General features: G+C 50.4%; 1 protein-coding gene across 1 annotated transcript in view; it reads left to right on the forward strand.

Moving 5' to 3' along the window:
- Mroh2a (maestro heat like repeat family member 2A) overlaps positions 1-27,659 on the forward strand; it is a 58,670-nt gene that overhangs the window by 17,955 nt on the left and 13,056 nt on the right. The window contains exons 14-31 of the mRNA XM_048807994.1: positions 766-885; positions 1,185-1,295; positions 2,082-2,229; positions 3,289-3,329; positions 3,844-3,985; positions 4,223-4,275; positions 4,866-4,973; positions 14,139-14,258; positions 14,417-14,539; positions 15,768-15,920; positions 16,924-17,046; positions 17,913-17,992; positions 19,451-19,559; positions 20,916-21,011; positions 24,788-24,892; positions 25,862-25,985; positions 26,475-26,593; positions 27,320-27,472. Of these exons, the coding sequence (XP_048663951.1) occupies positions 766-885; positions 1,185-1,295; positions 2,082-2,229; positions 3,289-3,329; positions 3,844-3,985; positions 4,223-4,275; positions 4,866-4,973; positions 14,139-14,258; positions 14,417-14,539; positions 15,768-15,920; positions 16,924-17,046; positions 17,913-17,992; positions 19,451-19,559; positions 20,916-21,011; positions 24,788-24,892; positions 25,862-25,985; positions 26,475-26,593; positions 27,320-27,472 (2,028 nt within the window). The remainder of the gene's footprint in view (positions 1-765; positions 886-1,184; positions 1,296-2,081; positions 2,230-3,288; positions 3,330-3,843; positions 3,986-4,222; positions 4,276-4,865; positions 4,974-14,138; positions 14,259-14,416; positions 14,540-15,767; positions 15,921-16,923; positions 17,047-17,912; positions 17,993-19,450; positions 19,560-20,915; positions 21,012-24,787; positions 24,893-25,861; positions 25,986-26,474; positions 26,594-27,319; positions 27,473-27,659) is intronic.

Consider the following 27,659-nt stretch of genomic DNA (forward strand, 5'->3'; position numbering starts at 1 on the left):
CTTTAAAGGGGGTCCAAAGGCCAGATCTACAGTATAACCACACCTGTGGGCGTGACCACAGTGGCCCATGGATTCCATGCCTACCCTTAACCTCTTTCTAATCCCTGAGCCCCAATTCCAAACCTGGCCTTGGTATCAAGGTAACAGATCTCCCCACCAATTCCCTACTGACATGGCACCTATGAGTTTGAACAAAGTGCCCTCTGGGACAGCGTGTGCCTTGAGGGTACTTAATGGTTGGAAGAACCGCTTGGCCTTGAAGCTGCATGCCTCTGTGCAGTGCAGACTGTGGGCTGGGAAGGGGTAACTAGGCCGGGGTGGGGGACAGCACAGAGGTTGTGAGGGAGATGGGCAAGGAACACGGGTGTCAGGAGAGGAGATCTTCAATGCCTGGAGGCTTCCAGGGGGAAAGTGCTGGCTTTCCTTCTCCTCTGCGTAGCGAGTCTCACTGGAGTAAGCCCAGAGAGCCCAGGATGAAAGACGGGCCTTCCCCCCACCCCCCAAGACCCCTAAGATGGGCCACCACATGTCAGAGAGGGTGGGAGTAGGTGTGTCTCAACACGGGCACACCGCAGGGTGGGTCCCCCAGATGGGATGAGGCGTGGTTGCCAGAGTGGGCAGGAGCCAGGTGGCTCCTGAAGCCCCTTCCAGCCCTTAGCAGTGCCAGTTCCCAGATGTCTCACCCGACAGGACTGGGTACTGGGTGCTGAATTCTTGCCCTGGGGCCCTCCCCACACCAGCAAACCGTGGCCCTGTTCCCCTCAGGTGAGGATGGCTATTCTCCGCATCATCGGCCAGTTGGCTCTGTCAGGCTACCAGGACCGGATCAAAGGTTGGGGCCTGAAATACGTGTCTGTGCAGCTGACCCTGTCCACCTACAAGCTGGTGAGTGACCCTGACATGCACACCATGGAGCAGATGGACTTTGGAAATGCCTCCAAAGCATTGAGCATGAATGCTACTTTATGGACCTGTGTTTACGACGCAAGGGCATAGGGGCACAGTAAGCCCAGAGGTCCAGGTGTGTGCAGGAGACACACAGGCAGGAGACCTGTGCATAGCAGGGAGCATCCGGGAGACCAGTGTCTGGGTATGGATTCCCCAGGGGAGTAAGAAGACCACCCCTGAGACCACAGCAAACCTCTGCTAGCCCTCCAGCAGGGGCCCTTCGTTCTGTCTTCCAGACAAATCACCGGGACAACTTTTATCAGAGGGACTTGGAGGAGAAGATGGTCCACAAAGTCACCATGGACACCGTGAAGATCATAACCTCTTCTGTCAGTGGCATGACCAATGTGAGTCCACTCCTTGCCCAGCCAGCCGCCATGGTAGAGCCAATGGCTCCTGTCCGCACCTGGAAGACTGGAGAGGAATGGGCATGCGGTGGCTCTGCGCTCTCACCTCTTCCATGCTCACTGTCTGCAGCAGCTGGGGTTTGGGGGGGTCTTTGTCTTCCACTTCCTGAGCTCTTTCCCTTCAAAATCCAATTCCAGAGCCATGTATTTTGTGGGTGTGTTTGTGTATGTGTGTAAGGAAACAGTCCATGAGCATTTAGCAAGTTCCTGCTGCGTGAAAGACGTGAAGGTACAGGCTAGGAGGAGGACTCAACATGATCACAGGGAACCCAGAGTTATAGAGAAACAACTTTCAATTGCAATGAAATGTGACATAGCAATAAGATAGGAAAAATTTACTATAAAAGCATCAAGGAGGGGATGTAAATCTGACTGTCACAACTGGCAAGCACAGCTGGGTCATCTGCCCAGCATGCAACTCCAGAGGATTTGGGGTCAGGAAAGGGGCCTAGACAAAGACAGTGTATGGGTGTAGGTCTGGTATTAGGCTGGCAGGCAGGGTGTGAGACAGCTCTAACTGGGTGAATGCCACCGAGACCCTCCTGACAAAGGCCGGGCTGGCAGGAGTCAGTGTAGGCTGAGTGTGTCAGTGGTGTCTGAGGCCAGCTCTGAGGAAGTTGGCTGGGGCCTATGCTGTGCATGTAGCCTGCCAGTCTTGGATGGCCATGGGATGCCTCCAGCTGGCCATGGGATGCCTCCAGGTTCCTTTTCCCCTGCCCACCCCAGGAGTTCTGGGTACGGCTCCTGTGCTACATCATGGAGACAGACTACACGGAGGCCTTGACACCCATCTGCATCAGCCTCACGAACCTGGCGGAGCGCCAGCTCCACAGCAAGGACGCAGAAGCAAGCATGAGTGGCAAGTGCAAACACGGTGAGCAGGAGCCCTGAGCCCGCTGGTGGGACCTGGCTGCTGGGTCTGTTCCTTGTCACCGTTCCCCAAGTCCCCTCAACAAAATTCTCTAGGAAGCGCCCAGAATGCACCTTGCCATATCTGAGGAGGTGCTGGAGTCCTGTGGAACTTCCTCCTGGTAGCACACTCTTCATGTCCCCATGTCCCCAGTCCACACCCCTGGCCCAGACCCCACCTTGGGGGCCTCCTGCTCAGGCTCTCTCCAGGTGTGGTCTTTCTGGGTCTCTGTTCTGTCTGACCTCTCTGAGTCAGATAGAGGGACTATAGTTGCTCATCCAGGTCTTCTGTAAACTGACCCCATGATGGTCCACCCCAGGGTGGACACTGTTAACACCAGACTCTCGGAAAAGCAGCTATGCCCATCTACTATGGATTGCTCTGTCCCCCTCCCTCCCACTTCCAGTGCTGAGGGGGCTGCTCTCACGGGCTTGGGGCTTCACAGGGATGGCTGTGACTAGTGATGTTGGTAATTTAGTTAGGCCTTCAGGATCCATGGTCTGCCTAGCTGGCCCCCTGAGGTCTTCCTCATGGCCCTTTTAACTTTGGGACTGGGTCCTCTCCTGGGCTCCAACACCTGAAACTTCTTAGCAGGCCTGGCCCCTCCCTTGTTTATCCATCCAAGTCCCGTGAGTTTGCTTTGCATGGGCTCATTGACTCCCAAAGCCTGCAGGGGACCGGACGGGTGGGAGCAGGCTTTCTAATTACTGCTGGCTCAAGGGAATCCAAGGTTCACAATAGGGGACAAAACACTATCATGGCAAGTCTGGTAACCATTGCAACGACCACCCAGGGGTAAGGTCTGATACAGTACCTCCTGCACTCAGCACATCAGCATGAGTTTCCCTTGTGCTGAGTCAACTATAATGATGTTCTTTATTGGAAAGTCCCCTGTGCTGACCCAGTTTCTGGATGGAGTCATGCTGGGAAGGCACCTCCCAGGGTCAAGTCCCCCTCGGGGTATGTGGGCACGTCCTGGTATGGGATGGGCAGCCTCAGTTCAAGTTGCATCTCCTTCCTCAGTGGACCTGCCTGCACCTCAGAAGCTGCTGGCCCGTCTCTTGGTGAGTGGCTGACCTGCACATGCCCGGGCCTGGCAAGGCTATGCCCTGTGGTGCCTCTCTCTTGAACTGTTCATTCCCTGAGCCCCAGGAGCAGAGAGCCAGGGTGCAATGAGGGAGCTGGGTGCTTAGCAGGACAGAGTGTCCCAGACCCCTATTGTCCCTGTTGGGGAGAAGTGGCAGGGGCAGTGTGCTCAGATGGCCAACCGAGCTTCCTCTGCCCAGAGCATCTCCAGGACACTATCAATGGGCTGCCTGCCCCTGGGGGTGAGGGTGAGGGGTCTGTCCTGTGGATATAATCCATGCTCCACTGAGGCTTGGGGTGGATGAGGAGGCCAGGCCTGGCCTCTCTTGCCCCACCCCCATCAGCATTCTCTGTAAGGGCCTCTCTGTCCTGGAGATCCTTGGACTCTGTTTGAAAACCGCCCACCTTCACCTCCACTTACAGTGAGGGCATGAACCCCAAGACGGAGGGAGGTGTCAGGCCCTGCTGCGCTCATGACCTGGTATTTTGCAGGTGCTGATGTCGTCACCCTACAAGGGGGAGGGCCGTGGGATCGCTATGCTGCAACTCCTGAGGACCCTGAGCCACAGCATTGCACCCACCATGGCCAGTGTGTGGGAGCAGGAGATCCCCCTGCTGATCCGGTACCTGGAAGGTGAGGTGCCCACCTCGTGTGTTCACTGGGCACAGATTGCACGGCTTGGGCACCAGGAACCTAAGCTCCAGGTGGACCCACGTGGCCTACTTTGGTCCTGAGAGCTGGCCAAGGAGCGGGAGGTGGGGAGGGAAGTGCTGCTGGCCAAGGGCTCTTGTGGAGGCCTGGGGTGGCAGCAGGGTGCTGACCAGGGACGACAGAGGGGCAGCCCGTGCCACCAGCTGTGTGCCCCCACAGAACACACAGAGTTCACTTGGAATCAGAAGGCCTGGGAAGACAAGCTCATTCAGGTAAGGGCGGCCAGGCTGCCGAGACCTGGATGGGTGGGAGAGCCAGTGGATGGGAGGGCACTGGTGGGGCTGGACGAGGAGGAGAGCTGAGGAATGGGAGGGCATTGGTGGGGTTGGACAGGCAGGAGAGCTGAGGAATGGGAGGGCATTGGTGGGGCTGGACAGGGAGGAGAGCCAGTGGATGGGAGGGCATTGGTGGGGCTGGGCAGGCAGGAGAGCTGGTGGATGGGAGGGCATTGGTGGTGTTGGCTTGCGAGGTTTAGGGTCCCCTAAAGGACATGTTCTCCTTCTGTCAGAGAAGACTTGGAAAGCATAACGTCCCTAGCTATAATCTCTCATCAGGGAGACCCCAGAGAACCCAGCGCCTGGGGATGCATCAGTGTGGCATCTGTCCTGCCAGCCCCCAAAGGCACAGCCATCCCCTACCCACAGACACCAAGCATTCGTGCTGGATTGGGGCTCCATGGACTGTGAGCGAGAGATTTGAGGAAGGATACCCAGAGAGGGCAAGCCATTACTCAAGATCATACAGCATTCCCAGGGCCCAGCAGGGAGCAGGGCTGGTGTCCATGCATCTTCTTTCTCCCCAGTTTCTGAGACTTTCCCTCAAGACAACGCGGGGGACCAGCTGGAGCCTGCGCCTGAGCAAGGAGCTGAACAACCAGATCGGGAGCTTTGATAGCCCCTCTTTGGAAAAGGTTTGTCCCCACAGCACAGAGCATTTGGATAGGGAATGGGGAGTGCAGAGGGTCCCCACGTGCGGGAGACCAGCAGGACCCTGGCTGTTTGCAGTTCCTGGGAGAAGGGGCGGTTGGAATAGTCCAGGGAGTCTTAGTTTTTTGTTCTGTTCCATCTGGGTCTTTGATTTGTTTATGTTCCAGATTCTGGTTGGTAATCACATGAAAAATGATTTGAAAATCCTTTTTTTGTACAAAACTAAACAATTGTTGAAAGAAATCAGGGAAGGTCTCAATAAGTGGCAAGCACCTGTGTTCACAGACATAGGATTATAAAGATGGTGATTCTCCCCAAATTTATGTACAGATTCAACTCCTCCATAATCCCAGTTAGCTTCCCGCCCCCTCGTACACTGACGATCTAATCCTCAGATTCATATGAAAATGCAAGGGGCCCAGAGTAGCCAACAAAACTTACCTCCTGATTCCAATCTTCCGACCCAGCTGCAGTAAGTAAGACAGGGTGGTCCTCACATAAGGATAGACAGGAAATAGCACTGAGAGTCTAGAAATAAACTCTCACATTTATGGTGAATAGATTTTTCAATAAGGGTGCCAAGACAATTCAACAGGCAAAGAATAATCTTTTCAACAAATGGTGCTAGAACAACTGGATGTCCACGTGTAAAAAGAATGGAATTGGACCCCTTCCTCACACCATACACACACATTAGAATGGGTAGTTGGCAAAAATAAGAGCTGAAAGTGTAAAATTCTTAGAAGAAAACTTAGGCATAAGACTTCATGACTTTGGTCTAGGAAAGACCTTCTGAGATAGGACATCAGAAAAGAATAGGTGATAAGAGAAAGAAAAAAATAGAATGAGCATCATAAAAATTAAAATCTCTTGCACTGAAAATAGTACCATTGAAAGGATGACCCACAGAATGGAAGAACATATTTGCAAATCAAACATTTGTACAATGTGTGCACACACACACACTTGTGCATACACACACACACACAGCAACTTATTAATACAAAGACAGGTCAACTAAAAATGAAAAAGGAATGTAAATAGACTTTTCTTCAAAGATGATGTATATATGGCCAGTAATCACACGAAAAATGTTCAAAGTCACTACTACCATTAGGAAATAGAAATCCTAACCACAAAAAAATGTCAATTAATACCCACTGGGACAAAAGAGAGATGATAATGCGTTGTTATCAAGGGTGGAGAGATGGAACCTTCATATGTTGCTTTGTTTGTTCCTGGGGGGGATATAAATTGGTGCAACAGCTTTGGAGCATAGTTTGGCATTTTGTTAAAATGGTAAATACATAGTTACTATATGATGTAGCAATTCTACTCCTAATCATTCACAGCTAGAAGAAATGAAAACCTATGTCCACATAAAACTTATACATTAATTGTTCATTGTATCAATATCCCCAAGGTGACAACAACCTAAATGTCCCTTAGTGGATGAACAGATAAACGAAAATGGTACATCTATGCAATGGAATAGTATTCAGCCGTGAAAAGATAGGAAGTACTAATACATACCACCTCTAAAGTGAATCATGAAAACAAAGAAGCCAGATGCAAGGGAACACAAAGGACCATGTGTTCAATGATTCTATTTATATAAAATGTTCAGAATAGACACATTTCGAGGTTAAAAAAATAGATTTGTGGTTTTCAGGGGCAGGAGGACTTTGGAATGACTACAAATGGGTATGGAGTTCCTTTTGGGGTGACAAAATGTTCTAAATTTAAGTAAATATGTGATGATAGTTGCACAACTCTGAATATACCCTTGAATTTGTATGCCTTGGATGGATGAGTTTTATGGCATATGAACTGTATCTCAATTTAGATGTTTTAGAAAATGTTTTTAAGTTACCAACACAAATTCTATTTGTTAAATATGTTCTCTTCCTAATTGAGTGTGTAAAATAACAGCAAAGTGTGCCTTACAGATTTCTTCCACTAGCTGAACACTGTAGCTTTGTATGCATATGGTTAAGTAGGATGATTTAAAGCCCATTTGAAAAAAAGTTGTAGGTGGCATTGAATAAGCAAGTGCATGAAGTTCAACGTGCCACAGTAACTCTGCTAGTCCAAGCAAGTAAATATGTGAATAAACAGATTTTTAAGAAGAATTTCAGTGGCTCAGATAACTTGAAAACCCAACTAGATACCACATAATAAGGAACCCCATGGAGACCCTCCCTGTCCTCCCTCTCCTGCTGACATTCCCAGGAAGCAGGGAGTAGATGGTGACAGATGTGTACAGCCAGTCCTTTCCCAAAATTAATGTGCAAAAACCAAAAAAAAAAAATCATCTTTCCAATATGCAAATATAACAGCAAAATAAAGTGAAAAAAGACTCCATTCAAAGTCCCAACATGATGAGACACATAAACAAATAAAATCAGGGGCATATGAGCCAGGCATGGTGGCACACGCCTGTAATCCCAGTGGCTTGGGAGGCTGAGGCAGGAGGATCATGAGTTCAAGGCCAGCCTCAGCAACTTAGTGAGGCCCTAAGCAACTTAGCAAGGCCCTATCTAAATAAAATATGAAAAGCGCTGGGATGTGGCTCAGTGGTTAAGCACCTCTGGATTCAATTCTGTGTACAAAAAAAAAAAAAAAATAGGGAACTTGTGACATAGGTGGAACCAGGGTGGCGAACAGTGGTGAGACAGGAAGTGAGGAAGACCTGAGCCAGCGACACGGCTCCTGTAGCTCCTGTGCTCGAGCAGGAGCCTCAGTGTGCAAAGGGGTCCACCTTGGTTTCCCCTGAGCAATGGTGTCACTTACTCCCAGTCAGAGTCCTTCAGGGGGCGTTGGTGGCAATGTGACGCCTGTGCAGGCGATTCCACATTAAAGCTGAGGTTGGGGCCGGGCTGGGCTCAGTGGATAGCGCTCGCCTAGCCCGGGCGAGGCGCTGGGTTCAATCCTCAGCACCACATTAAAAACAAGTCAATCATTAAAGTTGGGATGTCATCTGCAACTCTAAATGCTTTTCTAAGAAAGCCGTGCTGTCCCCTGGCTCTCTTGTGCACTGATGTCTTTGCTGTGTTCGGGGAGAAGAAACCCTTCCTCAACGTGCTTTCACGTTTCTCAGGATTTTCTTTCATTTCTTCACTCAGGTGACCTTGGAAATATTCAATCAGGTGAACCTCCACTCCCCCCTCCACCTATTATGAATCAGCGTCTGCATATCAGAAGGAACATTTGGCCTTTGGATCTTTGTGCATTGGCTTCTTTGACTTAGCATGGTAGTCTCCAGTTCCATTCTTTTACTGGCCAATGACATAATTTTGTTTTTCTTTATGGCTGAGTAATATTTCATTGTGTGTATGGGCCACATTTTCTTTATCCATTCATCTGTTGAAGAGCACCTGGGTTGGTTCCATAGCTTAGCTATTGCAAATTGACCTGCTATAAACATTGTTGTAGCTGCATCACTACAGTATGCTGATTTTAAGTCCTTTGGGTATAGACCAAGGAGTGCAATAACTGGGTTAAATAGTGGTTCTATTCCATGTTTTCTGAGGAATCTTCATACTGCTTTCCATAGTGGTTGCACCAAATTGCAGTCTCACCAGCAATGGATGAGTGTGCCTTTTCCCCCACATCTTCACCAGCATTTATTGTTATTTGTATTCTTGATAATTGCCATTCTGATTAGAATGAGATGAAATCTCAGAGTAGTTTTAATTTGCATTTATCTAATTGCTAGTCATGTTGAACAATTTTTTTCATATGTTTGTCGGTCGATTGTATTTCTTCTTCTGTGAAATGTCTGTTCAGTTCCTTTGGCCATTTATTAATCGGGTTATTTGGTTTTCTGGTGTTAAGTTTTTTGAGTTCTTTATATATCCTGGAGATTAGTGCTCTATCTGAGATGCAGGTGCCAAATATTTTCTCCCATTATGTAGAGTCTCTCTTCGCATTATTGATTGTTTCCTTTGCTGTGAAGAAGCTTTTTAGTTTGATACCATCCCATTTTTGATTATTGATCTTACTTTTGTGCTTTAGGAGTCTTGTTGAGGAATTTGGTCCTAAACTGACATGATGGAGGTTTGGGACTACTTTTCTTCCAGTACGCACAGGTCTCTGGTCTAGAGCCTAGGTCCTTGATTCACTCTGAGTTGATTTTTGTGCAGGATGAGAGATAAGGGTCTAATTTCATTTTGTTACATATGGATTTCCAGTTTTTCTAGCAGCATTTGTTGAAGAGGCTATCTTTTCTCCAATGTATGTTTATGGTGCCTTTGTCTGCACTTATGCATTTATGTGGGTTTGTCTCTGTGCCTTCTATTCTGTGCCATTGGTCTTCATGTCTGTTTTGGTGCCAGTAACATGCTCTTTCTGTAACTATTGCTCTGTAGTATAGTGTAAGATCTGGTGTTGTGATGCCTCCTGCTTTACATTTCTTGCTGAGGATTGCTTTGGCTATTCTAGGCCTCTTGTTTTTCCAAATGAATTTCATGACTGCTTTTTCTATTTCTATGAAGAACATCATCAGAACATTAATGGGAATTGCATTAAATTTGTATAAAGCTTTAATTTAATTTAATTGCATTAAATCTGTACGGTCATTTTGACAATATTAATTCTTCCTATCCAAGAAGACTGGCAATCTTTCCATCTTTTAAGGTCTTCTTTACTTTCTTTCTTTAGTGTTCTGTAGTTTTCATTGTAGATGACTTTCACTTCTTTTGTTAGATTGATTCTCAAGTATATTTTTTTGAGGTTATTGTGAATGGAATTATTTTCCTAATTTCTCTTTCAGTTGATTCACCACTGATGTTTAGGAATGTATTTGATTTATGAGTGTTAATTTTATATCCTCCTACTTTGCTTAATTCATTTCTATAAGTTTTTTCTAGTGCAGTTTTTGGGTCTTCTAAATATAAATCATGTCAGCAAAAAGGAAGAGTTCTTCTTTTCCAAATCATATCTCTTTAATAGAGTTTCCAGGACTATGTTGAATAGAAGTGGTGAAAGAGGGCAGCCCTGTCTTGTTCCAGTTTTTGGAGGGAATGCTTTCAGTTTTTCTCCACTTAGAAAGATGTTGGCTTTGGGTTTAGCATAGATAGCTTTTACATGTTGAAGTATGTTCCTATCATCTCTAGTTTTTCTAGTGTTTTGAACATGAATGGATGCTACATTTCGTCAAATGCTTTTTCTGCATCTATTGAGATAACCATGTAATTCTTGTCCTTAAGTCTATTGACGTGATGAATTAACTTTATTAATTTCCATATATTGAACCAATCTTGCATCCCTGGGATGAACCCCACTTGATCATGGTGCACCAACTTTTAAGTATGTTTTTTTTTTTTTTTGTATGTGATTTGCCAGTATTTTATTAAGAATTTTTGCATCTATGTTCATCAAGGATACTGGTCTGAAATTTTCTTTCTTTGATTTATCTTTGTCTGGTTTTGGTATCAGGTGATACTAGTCTCATAGAATGAGTTCGAAAGGGTTCCCTCCTTTTCTATTTCATGGAATAATTTGAGGAGGATTGGTGTTAGTTTTCCCTTGAAGGTCTGGTAGAACTCAGCTGAGATTCACCTGATCCTGGGCTTTTCTTTCCTTGTAGGCTTTTGATGGCATCATTGCTTGAAATTTCATTGCTTGAAATTGATCTATTTAAATTTTCTATGTCCTCCTGATTCAATTTGGGTAGGGCATATGTTTCTAGAAATTTGTCAATGTCTTCAAGATTTTTGGTTTTATTAGAATATAAATTTTCAAAATAGTTTCAGATTATTGTCTGTATTTTAGTTATGTCTGTTGTGATATTTCCTTTTTTATTGTGAATTTTAATGATTTGAATTTTTTCTCTTTCTCTTCATTAGCTTGGCTAAGGGTTTATCAACTATATTTTATTTTTTCAAAGAACCAATTTTTGTTTTGTCAATTTTTTTGATTGTTTTTTTTTTGTTTGTTTCAATTTCATTGATTTCAGCTCTGGTTTTAATTATTTCCTGTCTTCTACTGCTCTTATTAATTTGTTCTTATTTTTCTAGGGCTTTAAGATATAATGTTAGGTTATTTATTTGTTGACTTTCTATTCTTTTAATGAATCATCTCAATACAATGAGCTTTCCTCTTAGCACTGCCTTCATAGTATCCCAGAGATTTTAATATGTTTTATTGCTGTTCTCATTTACCTCTATATTTTTAAATTTCATGCTTGATTTCTTCTGCTATCCATTCAATAACATGCAATTTAGTTTCCAGGTGTTGGAATAGTTTCTATTTTTTATTAGTGATTTCTAATTTCATTCCATTATGATCTGATAGGATGCAAGCTGTTATCTCTGTTTCTTTTTATTGTTTGTTTGTTTTTTTGTATTTGCTGAGAGTTGCATTGTGGCCTAAGATATGGTCTATTTTGTCATGTTCCTCATGACAAAAACACTCAGGGTCACTCCAGGTGAACTGGGTTGCACGAAATAATCACATAAGAGACAGAGATACTTTTTTCTTTGGGGTCCTGTGACAGCTTCTCTGACCTTAAGGGTCCACAGAAAGAGAGAGAGTGAGCATGTGCTGAACCATTTTATTGAGGAGAAACCATTCAAATAAGGCAAGGGGTCAGGTGTCAGGGGGCTGAATCTAGCTTCATGATGTCTGCTGTCAGCAGATTGACTGACATCTAGGAAGGCCACACCCAAAGGCAGAGCAAGAGAAGGGAACACACAAAGGGCGTTTCCATGGAACATTCTATCCCAAACAGAGCAAACGGGTAATATTACAAAGGAACAGGTGAGTGTAGCTCAATCCATGGGTGACCCGCCTACATCTGAAGACACGCCCTCAGACTTCCTGGACCAGGGCGATGTCCAGGTCACTTCGAGATGTAGTGACAGTCAGAGCCTCTCTGCTCCAGGACGGAAAGAGCAAATAATTCAGAGTGGCTCCCCACACTATTTTAGAGAAGAATCGTGTGCTGCTATGAAGGAAGTGTTTTCAATCATTGATGGATGAAATATTTTATATATGTCTGTTTAGTCTAAATTATTAATTGAATGATTTAGTTCTATAGCTTCTTTATTTAGTTTTTGTTTGGAGGATATATCCAGTGGTGAGAGAGATGTTAAGGTTACTCAACTATTTTTGTGTTGTGGTCTATCTAATTCTTAAAATTGAGAAAGGTTTGTTTCATATATACATACACACACACACTCCATTGTTTGGGGCATAAATATTTATGCTTGTTATGTCTTATTTATGTATAATCCCCTTAAGCAGTATAATGTCCTCCTTTGTCCCTTCTGATTAACTTTGGCTTGAAGTCCATTTTACCTGATATGAGGATAGACACCCCTGCTTGTTTATGAGCTCCATGTGAATGGAATGTATAAATGTCCATGAACCATTAAGGTCACAATTAAATACAGAAAAGAAAAAAATCTTGATGGAGAGTTAAAGAATTCTTCCTGTTGGAGTTCACAAGACTCCCAGCTTCTCAGCAGTGTTAGGTGGGGTCTTCTGCAGGGTGCTGCTCCACCCTCTGGGTTGCTGGAGTGGGAGAGGTAATCCCATAGGCAGAATTCCTGGAGGCAGGGTTTAGGCTCAGGTGGCTCTAGGTGCTTTGCTGAATACCAGTTGGTCTGGAGATTTCAAATCAGCTCCCCTCCAGGGCCCAGCCATTGCCAGTCCACACTGGAAGTCTGCACCCCAGGACCTCCCCTGCGTTCCATTTCTGTGGTGGAGGAGCCCATCCTTAGTCCACTGGGTCACCTCTGGACCCCATGTTTCCTGGGCGTGATTCAGTCTCCAAACTCAATCTCTCCTGCCCTTCCCTTTTGAGTTGCGGGCCAAGTGCATCTCTTCCAGCCGATCCTGCAAGCAGCCAGGTTGGAGGTGGAGGGATAGAGCCGAGTGGGTTTTCACGTCCAGTACTCCCCTGTGTAAACCTCTCTCCAGGTTTGATTTCCTCCTGGTCACTTAGGCACACTGTGTCGTGCAGTGTGGGTTTTCCAGGTCTGCATTTCAGGCCAAACTCGGGTTTGCCAGAAAACAGCTTCCCTGATGCCGCAGCTGCAACACGGTTTCTTCCTCAGTCTCCGCACACTGCTGGGAGAGACAGGGGCTTCTTTCCTGCACAAGGATGTTGTGCACCGTGCCTGCGGGTTTAGTCGGGTGGTGCCTTTGATCTCTAAATTCACCATACCCAGACATGCTTTGGGCGGCCTAAAAATTCTCTAAAAATTCCCAAGCCACTTGGCTCGCAGAGGGACTGCTCAGGCTGGTGCCTCCGACTGTGCAGTGGCTGTGGCCTGGGGTTTCTTCCTCATTTTATTATAGCCAACCTCCCGAGTCCCCGATCTGCTTTGAATGTCCGGCTTAAATTCCAGACGAATCTCCCCCGTTTCCTGTTGTTGCTGTTGCTCACCCACCCGGAAGCTGCCCAAATGCTTTCCTGGTTTCACTCCGCTGAGCGGTCAGGAAAGCGACCTCCTGTATTCCACCATCTTGAAAACCCTGACCCGGGTTGGGGCTCTCAATAAGCCAGTGTTGGAACAGGAGCCTCAGAATGGGACCTCTTGGTTTTAAAGCCCGGTTCCACTTCCGGTGTGTTTTTCTCACCTCTGAATCCAACAGCATTTACCTTATCAAGTTACTGCGAGGATTACGTGATTCTTCTTATGCTTCCAAGTATAAAAGTAAAATTCTTACAGATAACGACAATAAAGAAACCACTAGAAAAATTGGGGAAAGAATACAGCCAGAAATTAAAAGGGGTAGTATGTCTCAGGAGGAGAACATGGAAAGACGGCCAACGTGACTAGTAATCAGAGAAGCAGGTCGACATGAGGATGCTCCAGACTCACTGAGCGTCCCTGGGTCAGGGAGTGGGTGGAGAGACGGGTGGGCCCCACTTACTAGGGAGAGGATTTGGCTTAGGCTGCTGAGATGTACACCACGCCTGCCTGTATACAACCAGACCTCCAGAAAAAAACTGAATATTTATTTTAAAGAATATAGGACTCACATAGATATATGTACAGTATAAGATGATAATAATCAATAATAATGATAAAAATCTGGAGGGATGTGTAGGAAGCCCTCCGCAACAGCGCCACCTGGAGGGGGAACGGGCGGTCTGAGCTCCCTCCCTCCCTCCCTCCCTCCCTCCCACTCTCCAGGGCTTTCTGTACCGGGCCTTGGGCTTCACCTTGGCCATGGGGCTGGAGGCTGACAAGGTGGAGCTGCTGCTGCTGGAGCTGCTGTACAAGACCGACTACAGCAACGACTTTGACCAGGAGGTGAGGGTGTCCACAGCCCCTCAAACCCCCCAGGCCCCTGTGGATCCCGGGGGACGTGTGTTCATTCATGTGCACATGCATGTGTGTGCACGTGTGCTCGCACCCTTGCTCTCCCCCTGCCCCAGGCCCTCACCCTGCCTGGCGGGGTCTCCCCACAGGGCGTGGTTCTATGCTTTGGCCTGTGTGCCCGGGGCCAGGCGAGGACCGTGCTCAACGTGCTCCAAGACTTCGAGGACAGGATCCAGGAGTCGGAGCAGTCCTGGCAGATCAGTGCCTGGCGGGTGAGGCCCCCCGCTCCACTCTGGCCTCCGGGCCTCTGAGCACAGCACAGCTGGTGTGCCGCGTTCCCCTGTGTCTCCCATTGCTTCGACGACTGAGAACATGTGAGGAGCACAGGGAGGGCCTTTGCAGGAGCCTGATATCGTCAAACAGTCGTCCCTGAACACTGGGTCCCTCAGTCCAGGTGGAAGCCTCCTGTGTGCAGGACCACCCATCAGCTGTGAGGGAGGGAGGTTGATGGGGACACCACCAACCAGAGGCCACTTGTGCACTCCTTCACACCTTCATCAAGGTCAAGGCTCCTACCAAAGATGCTGGGTTGGCGCTACCCACGTGCTAAGTGGACCGTGTATGCTGGAGGGGCCGTGTGTTGGAACAGGAGCCTCAGAATGTGACCGCTTGGTTTTAAATCCCGGTTCCACTTCTTGTGTGTTTTTCTCACCTATGAATTCAATAGCATTTACCTTATCAAGTCCCACTGTTTAGAGAAGAGGACATGGAAGTTTGTCCACATGCACAAACTTGGACAGGGGAAGCCAGGTCCCTTCTCTGGAGCCTCAGAAGACGATGCTGCAGGCTGGCTGAGCCACCATAGGAAACAATCTGCTGTCAGTGCCCTGGGCTTTGGCATTGACCTCACACCCCTGCCTGGAGTCTGGTTGTGTGGATGGAGAGAATTGAGCCTGTCCCTGGCTTCTGCTCCAGCTCCTCCCTCAGCAGGACTGAGACCCAGACCTACCCAAGGCTAGCAGTGCGTGGGGCCCCGGGCATCCTGTGCAAGGGAAGTCTGGCCTCCCACGGCTCCTCCCGCTCAGAGGGTGTGAGCACCAGGAAGGCCTGGCCACGGGTCCTCAGCTCAGGAGCATTGGCCTTGAGCAGGTGCCTACAGGGAAGGCGTGAAGCAGTACAAAGGCAGCCTCTGGGTAGGGGTGTCCCCTCAACCTCCCTTAGCCAATGGGTGGTCCTGGTGTCTGTCACTGGACTGAAGCCTCCTGGGGGGGAGGCAGGGCCCTGGGTCTGTCTTGCTCAGTGCTTCTTGTCATTCCTGGTGTGTATGGTAGGTGCTCAGCCCAGATGGAAATGAGTATGTTGGTGCGTGTGTGAACCAGGGCCAGGCACCCTGACACAGTCGTGGGGGCACTTGGTGACTCTGCAGCTGCTCCCCCCAGAGGGGCGAGCTGGGAAAGCCTGCGTCCCCAGTGGGCCTTGCCCTTCCTCACTGCCCCACAGAAAGACCACCCCTGGAGGCGGGAGACGGTGAAGAGTGCCCTCATGGTGATGTATGGCTGTGTGTCCTCTTACTGCCACCCCCAGATGCTCCTCTCCCACGTGGACACCCCCATCACCGCTAAGATCATTCACCACTACTCCAGCAGCTGCCAGGTAACCCACACGGGGCCGGGTGCCTCCCTTGAGCCTCGCTGCTGCATGCCCTGCATCACCTCCTGAGCAGTCCCTGCCCAGGAGACAGGCAGGAGTCCTCCCTGGTGCTCAGCCTTTGGGGAGCTCATTCCCCAGACTGGTATTCTTCCCAGTTCTTCAGGGTCACATAGGGAAGGAAGGGGACATCCCTCAAGAGCTGTGTGGGGTGAACCCTACCTTTTCCCAGATTCTCCTGCTCCCTCTGCCCTCATCTCTGGTCCACCTGACACTTGGCCCAGGCCTTGCCTAAAAGACAGGAAGTGGGCTTGTCTTCAAGATGCAAAGGAACTGGGTGCTTTCCTGAAATAGGGAGGAGAAAACAGGGTAAAGCAAAAGTTACTTCATTTTTATTTTTTGAAAAATGGTAAAATGCACACAACATTCAAATGACCATTGTAATCATGTTTAGGGAACAGCTCAATGACAGTAAGTACATCACATCACGGTGTAGCGTCACCCTTCTCCAGAACTCTTCATTTTGCAAAATGGAAACCCCGTCGCCATTAAACCCTGGCTCCCCACTTTTCCTCCCCCAACCCTGGCAATCACTGTCCCACCTTCCAGCTCTATAGTTCTGCTACTCCAGGTTCCTCACGTAAGTGGAATCATAGAGTAATTATCCAGTTATTGTATGTCAGTAATTCGTTCTACCTGCTTGGTGACACAGAGGGTCTCTGAAGCAGGCCACTGAGCTGCGTTGCTGCCCTCAGGCACAGATGTGGAGGCTTGGGGAGTGGCATCCTCTCTGGGGTCTGGGTGCTGTGTCCAGTGCAGCATCCCCCACAATGGGGCAGATGCCAAGTCAACGTGCTTCAAGGACAGACTGAGCCGACCCCTGCTCAGAGCATCCCCGACATTGAACCTTCTTCAGAGCAGAGGGGTCCAGGAGTGAGTCCCCAGGCTCGGGTTCCTTAGGAGCTCCCTCACAGACAGGATCCCCTTCCCATCCTTCTTCTGGACATAGGACATCAGCCTCAAAATGGCCTTCATGAAGGGTGTGGTGCAGGTGACCAGGGCCATCAGAAGCATCAAGGACCAAGAGGACTTCCACTTTGCTCAGAAGCCAACGCTGACTCGCCTGGTGATGGTGAGCAGGGTGGGGCTGCTCAGTCCTGGGAGGTGGGGGCTCTAACTCTCGTGACTGGTTTCTCCCGGGGGAGGTCCTCAGGGCATGTGTGGGAGGGCAAAGGGGCTTCAGAGCCCTCCCTGCCTCCTCCCCCCTTGAGCTGTCCAGCGGAGGAGTTCGGAGAACCGGCTTTGTACTGATGAAGGGTTCCATAGCCAGGAGAGTTTGAGAACCCGGGAGGGACCTCAGTTGACTGGGGCCCTGTGGTGTCCAGGGATGGTCATCAGAGGTCCGCTGTAGCCTTAGCGTTCCTCCTTGGGAGGGACTTAGGGGATGGTGATCTTCTAGAGGCAGGGCTTAGAGTGACATTTGCACAGGAAGTGTCAACTGTCCAAAGGCTGATGGGGCCTGTGGACACCCCATGCCCTTTGTCTCCAGACCTTCCCACCCCCACCATCCTGCCAAGGCCTTGGGCCCCTGGAAAGCGCCCAAGCTGTGCTGGATGTCCTGGGGGAGTGAGGTACGGGTGGAGCAGGAGACCTCGGGAGATGAGCACACGTGTGTCGTTTCACACCAGCCTGGCCCAGCCTGTGGAACAGGTGTGGAGTTCTGGATGAATAAAGGGATGTGGGCTCAGGCAGGGAAGTATGTGGCCAGGACACACGGCCTATCGGGTGTAGGCCTTGCTCCTTGTACTCTTTCCTGCCTCCCGAGATGCCAAAGGCCAAGTGAACAAACAAAAACCAGGACAGAGGTCTGGGATGATAGGGAACTTTACAAAGGGCCAGGTCTTCCCTGAGCCGATGCTGTGGAGTGCAGCCACTGTCCCCATCAGCCACGGACCTCCTGGGTGGTAGGAAGGTCACCACCTTCCTTGTGCTGCACAGGCGATCCTCAAGGTGGAACCCACTGACCACCTGGCCTCTCCCGTGCGGACAATGGCAATGGACGCCCTCTCGCACCTGAGGTGAGCTGGGCCTTTGTCTGAGCCCCGAGTGGCCCCTGGGCTTGGGGACAAAGCCCAAGGCACCCCTTGGTGCCCCCTCAGCGTTTGCACCTCCTCCTCCCTGCGTGCCTCTGTGTTGGGGTCTGGGGCAGCTGCTCCCTGGGGCAAAGGGCATCTAGAAGACGGGGTCGGCTCCTTCCCTGATTCCCAGCAACATTTCAAGTTGGATGCTTCTCCTGGAATGGCAGGAGGGCAGACGGTTTTGGGGTGGATGAGGGGTTTTGAGCAATGCCAAGGAGCATCGAGGGATATGGGGGTGGACTCAGCTGACAAACCCAGCACTATTTATGGATCTGTTTCTACAGGCAATACCATAGCAAAGGTGTGCCCTCCCCAGAGGTCCACCTGTGGGAGGGGAGGCAAGGGGGGCATCATGGATTTGTGGTTAATGTTTGAGGTGGTGGGGACATTTTCAGGGTACTTGACTTGCAGAGGACTGATTGTTACGGGGCCCTCCGAGAAGCCACGGGTGGCTCTAGGAGGCAGCCACAGGCGGATTGTAAGACATTACACTGACCCCAGCAGAGCACACGTCCAGTTACACGCTGGGTACTGGGCAGGACCGGGTCTTGGCCTCTCAGGGACTTCAGGCACGTAGGTCAGAGCTGACCGAGAGGGAAATGTTTGTAGGGGAACCAAAAGAAACAAGCAAGAGACTGAAAAGGAGGGCTGGGCGAAAATGCAATTGGCCTCTGTACAGTAGGGGCCACCAGAGGGTGTGGAGCCCGAGTCAGCCCTTGACTTCTGCTCTGGGCTGGGGCAGAGGGGCTGAGGGAAGCCAGGCGCCTTCAGGCAAGACGAGCTGGAAGTTAAGGTGGGATAGGGTCTGTCAGCCCCGGGGCACAACAGAACCACTGGGGAACTCTCAATAGTGCCATGCCCTGGTCCCACCCCAGGCCCTTCTGTAAGAATCCCTGAGCCTGGAAGTGGCCTGTGGGGGTCCTTGGGAGTTCTCCAGGTAATGCTAATGGCAACCATCTTGAGAAGCATTGGTGAGGGGATAGATGGTGTCTGAGCCCTGGTCCCCTGGTCAGCTGGCTCTCCCCCTGCAGTGTTAGTGAAGACACAGGAAGCCGGTGCACCCCAGAGGCTTTGGTTCACTACTAGGCCTGCAGCGGCCAGAGTTTCTGTGGCTAACAAACACCAAGTATTACACCTTGAAAATCCGGGGTTGGCACCAGATTTTCTCTGACTGAGATTGGGGAGGAAGGAGATTCTCAAGTTCAAAGCAGGCACTGGAAGTGGGAGAAGTGACCTGGGACCCCTGGATCTCTGCTTCGTTCAGAGATACAGCACTGGAGGCTGGTGGGCAGCAGACAGGGCCCCTGGGCAGGGATGGGATGTGCCTCTGGCTGGGTTGTGGGCAGCACAGGCTCCACTCCTCAGTGACTCTCCTCTTGTCAATGCCTCTTTCCACAGCAAACTGCGGCCTTTCTACTCCATAGAAGAAAGTAACGAGCTGATGGATATCAGTTTACATTCTGTCATTTCTCTCCAACCCCCTGGAGAGGACAACGAGTCTATTAAGGTAGGTACCCTCTTGGCCACCTCTTTTTCTGGGTCAGAACCTGGGTGTTTACTTTGACATGGGCAGAGTCCACCTTCCTGGGCCACGTGGTTAGAGGCAGCAAGGTGTAGAGGGCTCTACTAGTGTAAGGGTCAGGCGAAGCGTCGGAGAAAGAGACCACCAAGTGACCACTCATGCAATTGGCAGAAGGGGATTTATTGAACCAGCATGCTGGGGCTCTGTGCCCACTCAAGAAGGGAAAGCAGCCCAGAGCCCCGAGCAGGGGCTGAGCACTGCTTAAGTACACTTTTTGGGGAGGGCGGAGGGCTTTGTATACATCAGAACAAATCATCATGAGGCGCGGGAAAATTGAACAACAACTCCTGAACTAATCAGTTCATTCATTGGCGGGAACAGGTCAGGCTGGAGTGATAGGTCATTCCTAAGGAGGGGGTTACATTTAAACTGATTGGTCCAGGCCCTGCAATGCCTACGTGCGACCACACAGAGCCCTTCAGTTATTAAACAACCAAGTAGTCGGGGGAAATATTTACTGGGCAGTTCCAAGCATTGTCTTAACAGCTACAGAAATTTCAGGTTTTGCAGGTAGCATAGAAACCTAACAACACCTAATCCTTTACATTTTAACTCAGACCTTGCAGCTTAGAAACTTTACAACACCCGGTCTTTTACCCTTTAACTTTTACGCTTTAACTTCAATTTCTTTTACCCTTACACTAGTAAATACCAGGTAATACTAGCTGCTGTAACAGATAAACCCCCAAACCTCAGTGGTGCAACCAGATAAAAGTTTCTCATCCAAGCAAAGCCCAGTTGTCAGTGAGGTAGAATGTGGCTCTGCTTCATGCAGTTGTCACGAATCCAGGCTGACAGGGGCCCCCACCATCTCCAAAGCATAGCTCCTAGGGTCCTGGTGGGTATTGATTTCCCACCTGGACATGGGGAAAGAGAAAGCATGGAAAATTTGTGACCCATTCTGTCCTTCCATGGTCCAGAAGGCAGTCACATGACTCCAGCTAGACGCAGGGTCCTGGGACATGTGGTCCCTCACTGGAGGGACCAGCAACACTAGAAGAGAATGGATGCAGAACACTGGAAGTGGCCACCTCTGCTTCAAAGGCTGGTCCTAGGATAAGGAGTTGGGGGAATTGGGCTCTAGTTTTGTGAGATGGGTTCCTCTTACAAGATGGTCTTGCACTTCACATGGGAAGATGAGAGTGAATAGCTCACTGTGGGCAGCTGTTCAGGGCTGGCCATCAGGCCCTCTCCCCTCTGCACTCTGGCATGGATTCCTGCAGAGCCCAGTGGCTGACTGTGTGTAGCCCTCATGGCTGCCCTTCTGTCTCTTGGCCTTAGACTCTGTATGCCAACACGCTGAGGTCTCTGGAGCAGCTGATGGAGAGCCTCATGCAGAGGCAGCTGGACCCCCGGGGACTGCAGGAGATGGTGCACGTGAGTGGCTTGGCCAAGGGTGGGGAGCAAGAGGTGGTCACTCTTCCAGGGAGGAGGCTCGAGGGCCAGACTGTGGGAAGCAGGGTGGTGCATCAATACATTGTAGTGGTGACACCGCTGGTTATCGGTGGGTTATTGGTGACGAGTCCTGCTTCCCCACATGTTGAAGTCTGAACATCAGAGAAGCACCCGAGGCAAGCAGATAAAGCAGGGTTTATTTAAAAAGCCTGTGTCATAGGCTTCCCCCAGGAGGGAGGAGGGGGCCATAGCTGGTATCCTGGGGTCCCCAGGGTGACGTACGTGTTCTGCACTTTTTATGTGTCCTAGGATCCTTTGTTCTCCTGCTTTCCCCCCTAATCTTTCTCCTTCCTGCATGTGTGACTAGGCCCAGGAATGCTCATAGGCCAGAAGGTGGGAAAGAGGTGGACTGAAGGGGGAAGGGCAGGATGGAGTAGACAAGGACACATCAACAACCTTATAGCTCCCTGTAGGGAGGGGCAGTTCCTGGGACAGGTCACCTTGGCAACAGGTTGGAGGAGGGGTAGGTTCTTGATAAGATCCCTCAGGGGACAGTCCCCAACTTCCCAGACTCACTCAAAATTCGCCTCTTAGATCCGACCTGACTCGATTTACTATCTACACTGACTGCCTTTCTAATTCTGGCTTCTGTGGTTTTGTTTTGATTACATTTCACGTCTGCTGAAAAACTGCAAGAGTATAAAGTCACATTTCCCCCAATCCGTAATTCTTAACGTTTCTCCACATTCTCCCCTCTGGCTCTTCCTCATCACACACACACACACATGTTTTGAAGCATGGGAAGGTAACTACTCATAACTACTCACCTCAAGATCAAGAATGATCTATCACCACAGGACCATGATCAGAATCAGGGCACTGATTGTTGCTACATTGCTCTGTTAAAAACAATGATCCATATTGAAATTTCACTAATTGCCCCAGATAGGGTCCTTGATAGCCACTCCCAAGACCAGTCCCTTGCACGCTTTTAGTCGTGTGTCTCTTTCTTCTCCTTTAATCTGGAACAGTTCCTCCCTTTGTCCTTGTCTTTTTAAGCTTGGCGTTTTTGAAAGGCACTGGATGGTTCTTTTGTTTTTAAATTGGGCTTTCTTGTTACTGATCCTTTAGAGGTCTGATATATTCTGGGTATAGTATGCCAGTTACAGGATTTAAAAATATTTTCTTCTAATCTGTGGCTTTTCTTTTCCTAAATTCCCCAGTGTCTTGTGATGAAGAGACTTTTTAAATTTAGATGAAGTTTGATTTCTGTTCTTTTATGGATCATGTTTTGGGTGTCAAGTCTAAGAAATCTTTCCCTAACCTCAGATCACAGTGATTCTCTCCTGTGTTTTCTTCTAGAAGTTTTATATTTTCAGGTTTTATAATTACATTTCTGATATATTTTACATTAATCTCTGATAGATTTTGAGTTAATAGGATACACTTTGAATTATTTTGTATGATGTGAGGCACAGGTCAAAGTGTATTGAATTTTAGTGTCTTGGCATGTGGGTAGCCAGTTGTTACAGCATCATTTGTTGGAAGGACTGTCCTTTCCTCATGAATTAATGTTATGCTTGAATTCGGGACCCCCAAAAGACCATCAGAGACCAAGATCGATGTAAGCAGCAAAGAGGTGTTTATTGCGAGCTAGCACCGTCCTCCGCACACACAGCAACTGGTGACGCTGAGAGGCCCCGAGCCCAGGGTTTGCAGCAGTTTTATACATTCTTTGGAGAAGGCAGGGACCCCACATACATCCTAGCATCTCTTAGCAAATCATCACACACCGCGGGAAAATCAAATAACAACTCTAAAACATGATTAGCACATTCACTGGCGGGAACAAGTTGGGTAGGGGTGATTGGTTACTACAAGAGGGGGATTCATTTGAATTGATGGGTTTAAGCCAAGAGGGGTGTACATGCTGAACTACATGGTTTCCCAACACGTTATCAACCACCATAAACTACTGGGAGGGTCATCTGGCATCCCAGGTATTTTCCCTGACTCATGCTGATTGGTGGTTGCTAGGGGGTTGCTATGGCTCCCCACCTAGCCTGACTGAGTCAGGGACACCAGGCGCAGCAGATCTCTCTTGTTATTTGTAGATAAACAACTCAGCAGGGTGGGAATGTGCCTAGGAGTGCTCTGTGGGTTTTTCCAAGGACAAGGGTCACGCCCCCTTCCTTGGACAGGCTTTGCTCTGAGGTAGAGGCTGGTTTCTCAACATCAGTTTCTCAGTTAAAGCCAATCAGGCCAAGCTGACTGGTAGCATTGTTTCCTGTCTTTTATGACGTTCTGCCTTCTGGTTCTCTCGGTTACTGAGAGAGAGGTGCTGACCTCTGACTGTCACTGTGGACTTGTGGGTTTCTCTTTCCAGTGCTACGCATTTCTGCTCCGTGTATCCTTTAGCAGTGCTACTGGGTGTGGAAACATCGAGGACTGCTGTGACTTCGAGATGAACTGACCCTTTGTGGTGATTCGTGGCCCTCTTGTTCCATAGTAATTGTTAGTCAGCTTTCCATGGCTGTGACAAACCGCCTGGGCAAATCAGCTTAGGCGGAGGAAGTGTGCTTTTGGCTCCTGGTTCCTCAGCATTCAGCCCGTGGTGGGCCGGCTCCCTTTCCTTGAGCCTGGGGCAGGGCGGAACATCACGGCAGGAGTGCCTGGCTGAGGGGTCTGCTCACCTCGTGGCCACAGGAAAGCAAAGAGGAAGGGAGGAAGGATCCAGGGTCCCAACCGCCGTCCGAGGACACCCCCAAGGACACCCCCAGTGACCTAGCTTCTTTCCACTAGGCCTCACCTCCGAAGGTTCTGTTAGACCAGGACGCAAGAAAAGACCACTGACTCCAATTAAAATCAAATTAAAGCAAGCTTATTATTTCGACCGGCCGGGCTGCCTCTCCCTCCCAAAACGGCGGGAACAAGACAGCACCCCAGCTTTCCTACAGCCCAGCTTTATAGCCCAGAAAGTTACACAAAAGGGGGGTTACAGATAACAGAACTCTGACAAGCATCACACTAATGGTAGTTTACATTTTTTTGCTGGCCCCAACATGAGAATTTATGAGGACCATTAGAGCCTCAGAGAGGGTCGTTGTCTGGCCAGGGAAGGCCAATATTTATGAGGTGTCACTGAAGTTTCAGAGAGGGCTGCTATCTGGTCAGAGAGTCAGGCATGGGTGAGTTCAAGGCACGGGCAGGCATTCCAAGCAGGTTCAGAATTTGCAGTAATTTATAGTAAAGCCGAAATTATCTTTTCATGGCTTTGTGGCAAGATGGCTCCCAATTTTAATAAAAGATCAGGTTGGGTCTATCACTTCTGCCATTTCCCAGGGGTGTTCCAGGCTGGAGGCTGCGCCCTTGGCACAGGGCCTTTGGGAAGCACGCAAGATGCAAGCCACAATAGCAATGTCCCCGGCTCTGACAGGAACTGTGGTGTTTGGATGGCCCCAGGCCCATCTGGAGTGTGGTGGGCTGTGCTCCCGGCCCCTCGTTTAAGGCAGATGTTTGGAGCCAGGCTCAACACAGCAGCCCGATACCATCCCTGTGAAGATGCTGGGGACCCCCCTCTGCCCTCAGCCTCGTTTTCCTCCATAGTAAGCCTGTAAAGAATCCAGACGTGCCTGGAGCCATGCAGAAGCACTGAAAGTCAAACTCAGAGTGGGAGGTTTCAGGAGGGCCAAAGCTGGCCAGGGTAGGGCTGCCCAGGATTTTAAAGCCCACTTCTGTGTTCTGGGCTCTACACATAGCTCCTGGAGAAGTGGATCTTGTCAGAGAAAGAATGGGAACGGGAGAAGGCCACCAACCTCCACCTCCATCTCATGCAGATCTACGTGCAAAGTGTCGGCGTCTGCGTGAGTCCAGGGTCCCCAGCCCAGCTCAGCCTGCCACTCTGACCTCATAGAACTCCTCTCTCTCTGGGAGCTTCTGAAGTCAAATTCTGCCCTTGAAGAGCCCCTGGGAAGAGGCTGCCATGAGCAAGCCCCGGGCTCTGGGCGGGGCAGTGGGGAGAGGACAGGCCAGCAGCTTGGCCTGGACCAGGTTAGTGAGCCTGAGGCTTAGCCATGGTGAGGCCCTCTTTAAAAACCAAAGAGGACACTCACGTTTGAAACATGAGTGGAAAAAGAAGTCCACTTAGAACGAGGGAGTGCATTGCGACAGTCACAAATGGCTTGACAAGCACCACACCCTGGGGATGGCTGAGGGTGGGAGGATGGTGTCCCAGGGCTGAGGTGCAGCACAACCTCAGGCCTGGGGGTTGTGTGGGTGAGACCCTGGGGCACCTGGATGGAGGTGGGAGCAGCTTGGCCAAGTGCGGCAGGAGCTATGGCCAACATTAAGGCCATGTCAGGCCAGGTACTGTCAGGACACGTGACCTGGATTCCGTGATCTGTTCTCATAATGTCCCCGAAAGAGGAGGCGCCATTGTTTGCTCCACTTTACAGACAGGGAACGTGAGGAACTGAGAGGCCATGTCTCCTGCCCAGGCCACTCAGCTAGTGAGTAGGGAGGCCCATTTTACAGGAATGAGACAGGGGCCTGGATATAGAAACTGGGCCCCAGTTCAGAGCAGTGAGCAGGGCAGAGCTGACTCAGGGCGTGTCCCGAGGCCGGACCCTGATCCTGGCTGACCTCCTGCAGCGCCATACCGTGGCGCTGGGAGACTGAAGCCTGGGAGGAGGTGGATGGGGTAGCCTTCCTGTACCCAGAGCAGGGTGCCCAGCACAGGGTTCACCCTCTCTAGCCGTCATCGTGCTGCCTCTGGGCAGCCCCAGGTATGTGTGAGGACAGAGGTGTGAGCCCTGCTGTCCCCTGTCCCTCAGATTCCCCTGAAGCTGGGGCAGTTTGGCACACTGGTTGGACTCATTGCCCCATGCACCTGTGATACCCACCAAAGAACACGCGTGGCCTCAACTAATATCCTGTCCAGCCTGCTAGATCTTCACGGTATGGGGAGAGCCGGCCATGAGGGCCGGCCTCTGCGGGCAAACAGGCAGGCTGCAGGGGGAGGGTCGGCTGCAGGCCTGCCCTGGGGCAGTGTGACTGTCTGTGGGGTGGGTGGGAGACAAACAGGGCTGCCAGAGGAGAGTGGAGGGGGCCAGGGTGCACCAAGAGGCCACAGAAGGTTCCAGAAGGAGAGACCCAGGGGTTGATGCACTAAAGGCAGTGCTGGGCCAGGTCAGCTACGGATACCCAGGATACAGTGGGACTGGCTGGAGCTGAGCACCGGGGGACGCAGGGGGGCTGAGCTGTGCTAGAGGAGGTGTGGGCAGAGGCCACCCCTGGAAGAACAGCGAGAGCAGGTGCAAGAGGGATGGGATGTGCCGATGCTGGAGGGTGGCTCAGGCCTCTGCATCCAGGGCAGGAATTTGCCGCAGAGTGGCCTCGGCCAGACCCCGTCCTTGCCCACCAGGTCTGAAATTGTATTCCCAACAGCAAGCCAGACCTGCTCCTTATGGGATGCTGCCAAGGAGAAGGAGCTAGAGAAATGCAAGGAGGACATCCAGGACGCAGACGCCGACAAGGTCTTCTGTGCCTCCTCCAGGATTGCCAAGGTGATCACCGGCTGGTCCCCAGCCTCTGGCCATCTCTTGGGGTGGGCTTTCCTGGGCTGTCTGTGTCTCCCATGTTCTCCTCTAGGGGTTGCTACCTCCCCAGCCTTTTGTCCAAGGGATATATCCGTACTCAATGACCTGTGTAGGGCTCCTCACTGGGGCGCTGAGCACAGAGATGGTGCCTAACATTTCCTGGCCAAGTCCTCCTGGCACTTACAATGTGCTGCGCTGAGCATGGAGAGGGCCACAGGAATGGTCCGGAGCAGTCCTGTGTGCTAATGTCACACTAATGAAAGGAAGTGCCCAGACGAGGCTGCTGTCACCTGGATAGGCACCTTCCCTGCAAACAGGCCTTCGGTCGTGAGCTCCCCTTTGCCTGAGGGCGGAGCTGCTTCCTGGTGCAAAGGGGGCTTTTGGGGAGGCAGGATGAGCACAGGGCTCAGGGCGCAGGCCAGGCAGGCTGCAGGGCAGTGGAGTGGGGACAGGAGATTTGTGCGGGAGCATCCTGTGTGGGGTTCAGGGAGGGCGGGAGGCAGGCAGCGAGGACTGGGAGAGGTTGGTTGTGGGAGCGCTTTGATGTGGGAGGTGCTGAGTTGCTGTCTGAGCACCTCGTCAGCACAGTGAGAAGCTGGGCAGCGAGCCCCAAGAGGGCCATGGCCATGCCTCCTGGGTGGAGTAGGAGGAGCCAGGGGAGCGGGCTGGAACTCGGTTGTGCTCTGATCCTAGGTGGTCTGCATGGAGTTTAACTGTGACGAGGTGGTCTCACTCATCCAGAAACTCTGTGAGAACGTCGGGGCCATGGACCTGCCGCACGACAAGGCTGCTGTCACCTGGATAGGCACCTTCCTCCAGATGCGGGCCAGGGAGCTGGAGGATAAGGTGGCACAACTGCCCAGGGCCCTGGGTGGGGCTGGGGCTGACTCCTGAGACTGCCTCTCCCACAGCCCTGGGGCGGAGGAGGAGGAGGAGGAGGAGGAGGAGGAGGAGGAGGAGGAGAGGAGAGGAGGAGGAGGAGGAGAGGAGGAGAGGAGGAGGAGGAGGAGGGAGGAGGAGGAGAGGAGGAGGA

The sequence above is a fragment of the Marmota marmota genome, unplaced genomic scaffold (assembly GCF_001458135.2).
Source record: "Marmota marmota marmota unplaced genomic scaffold, marMar, whole genome shotgun sequence".
Taxonomy (NCBI): domain Eukaryota; kingdom Metazoa; phylum Chordata; class Mammalia; order Rodentia; family Sciuridae; genus Marmota; species Marmota marmota.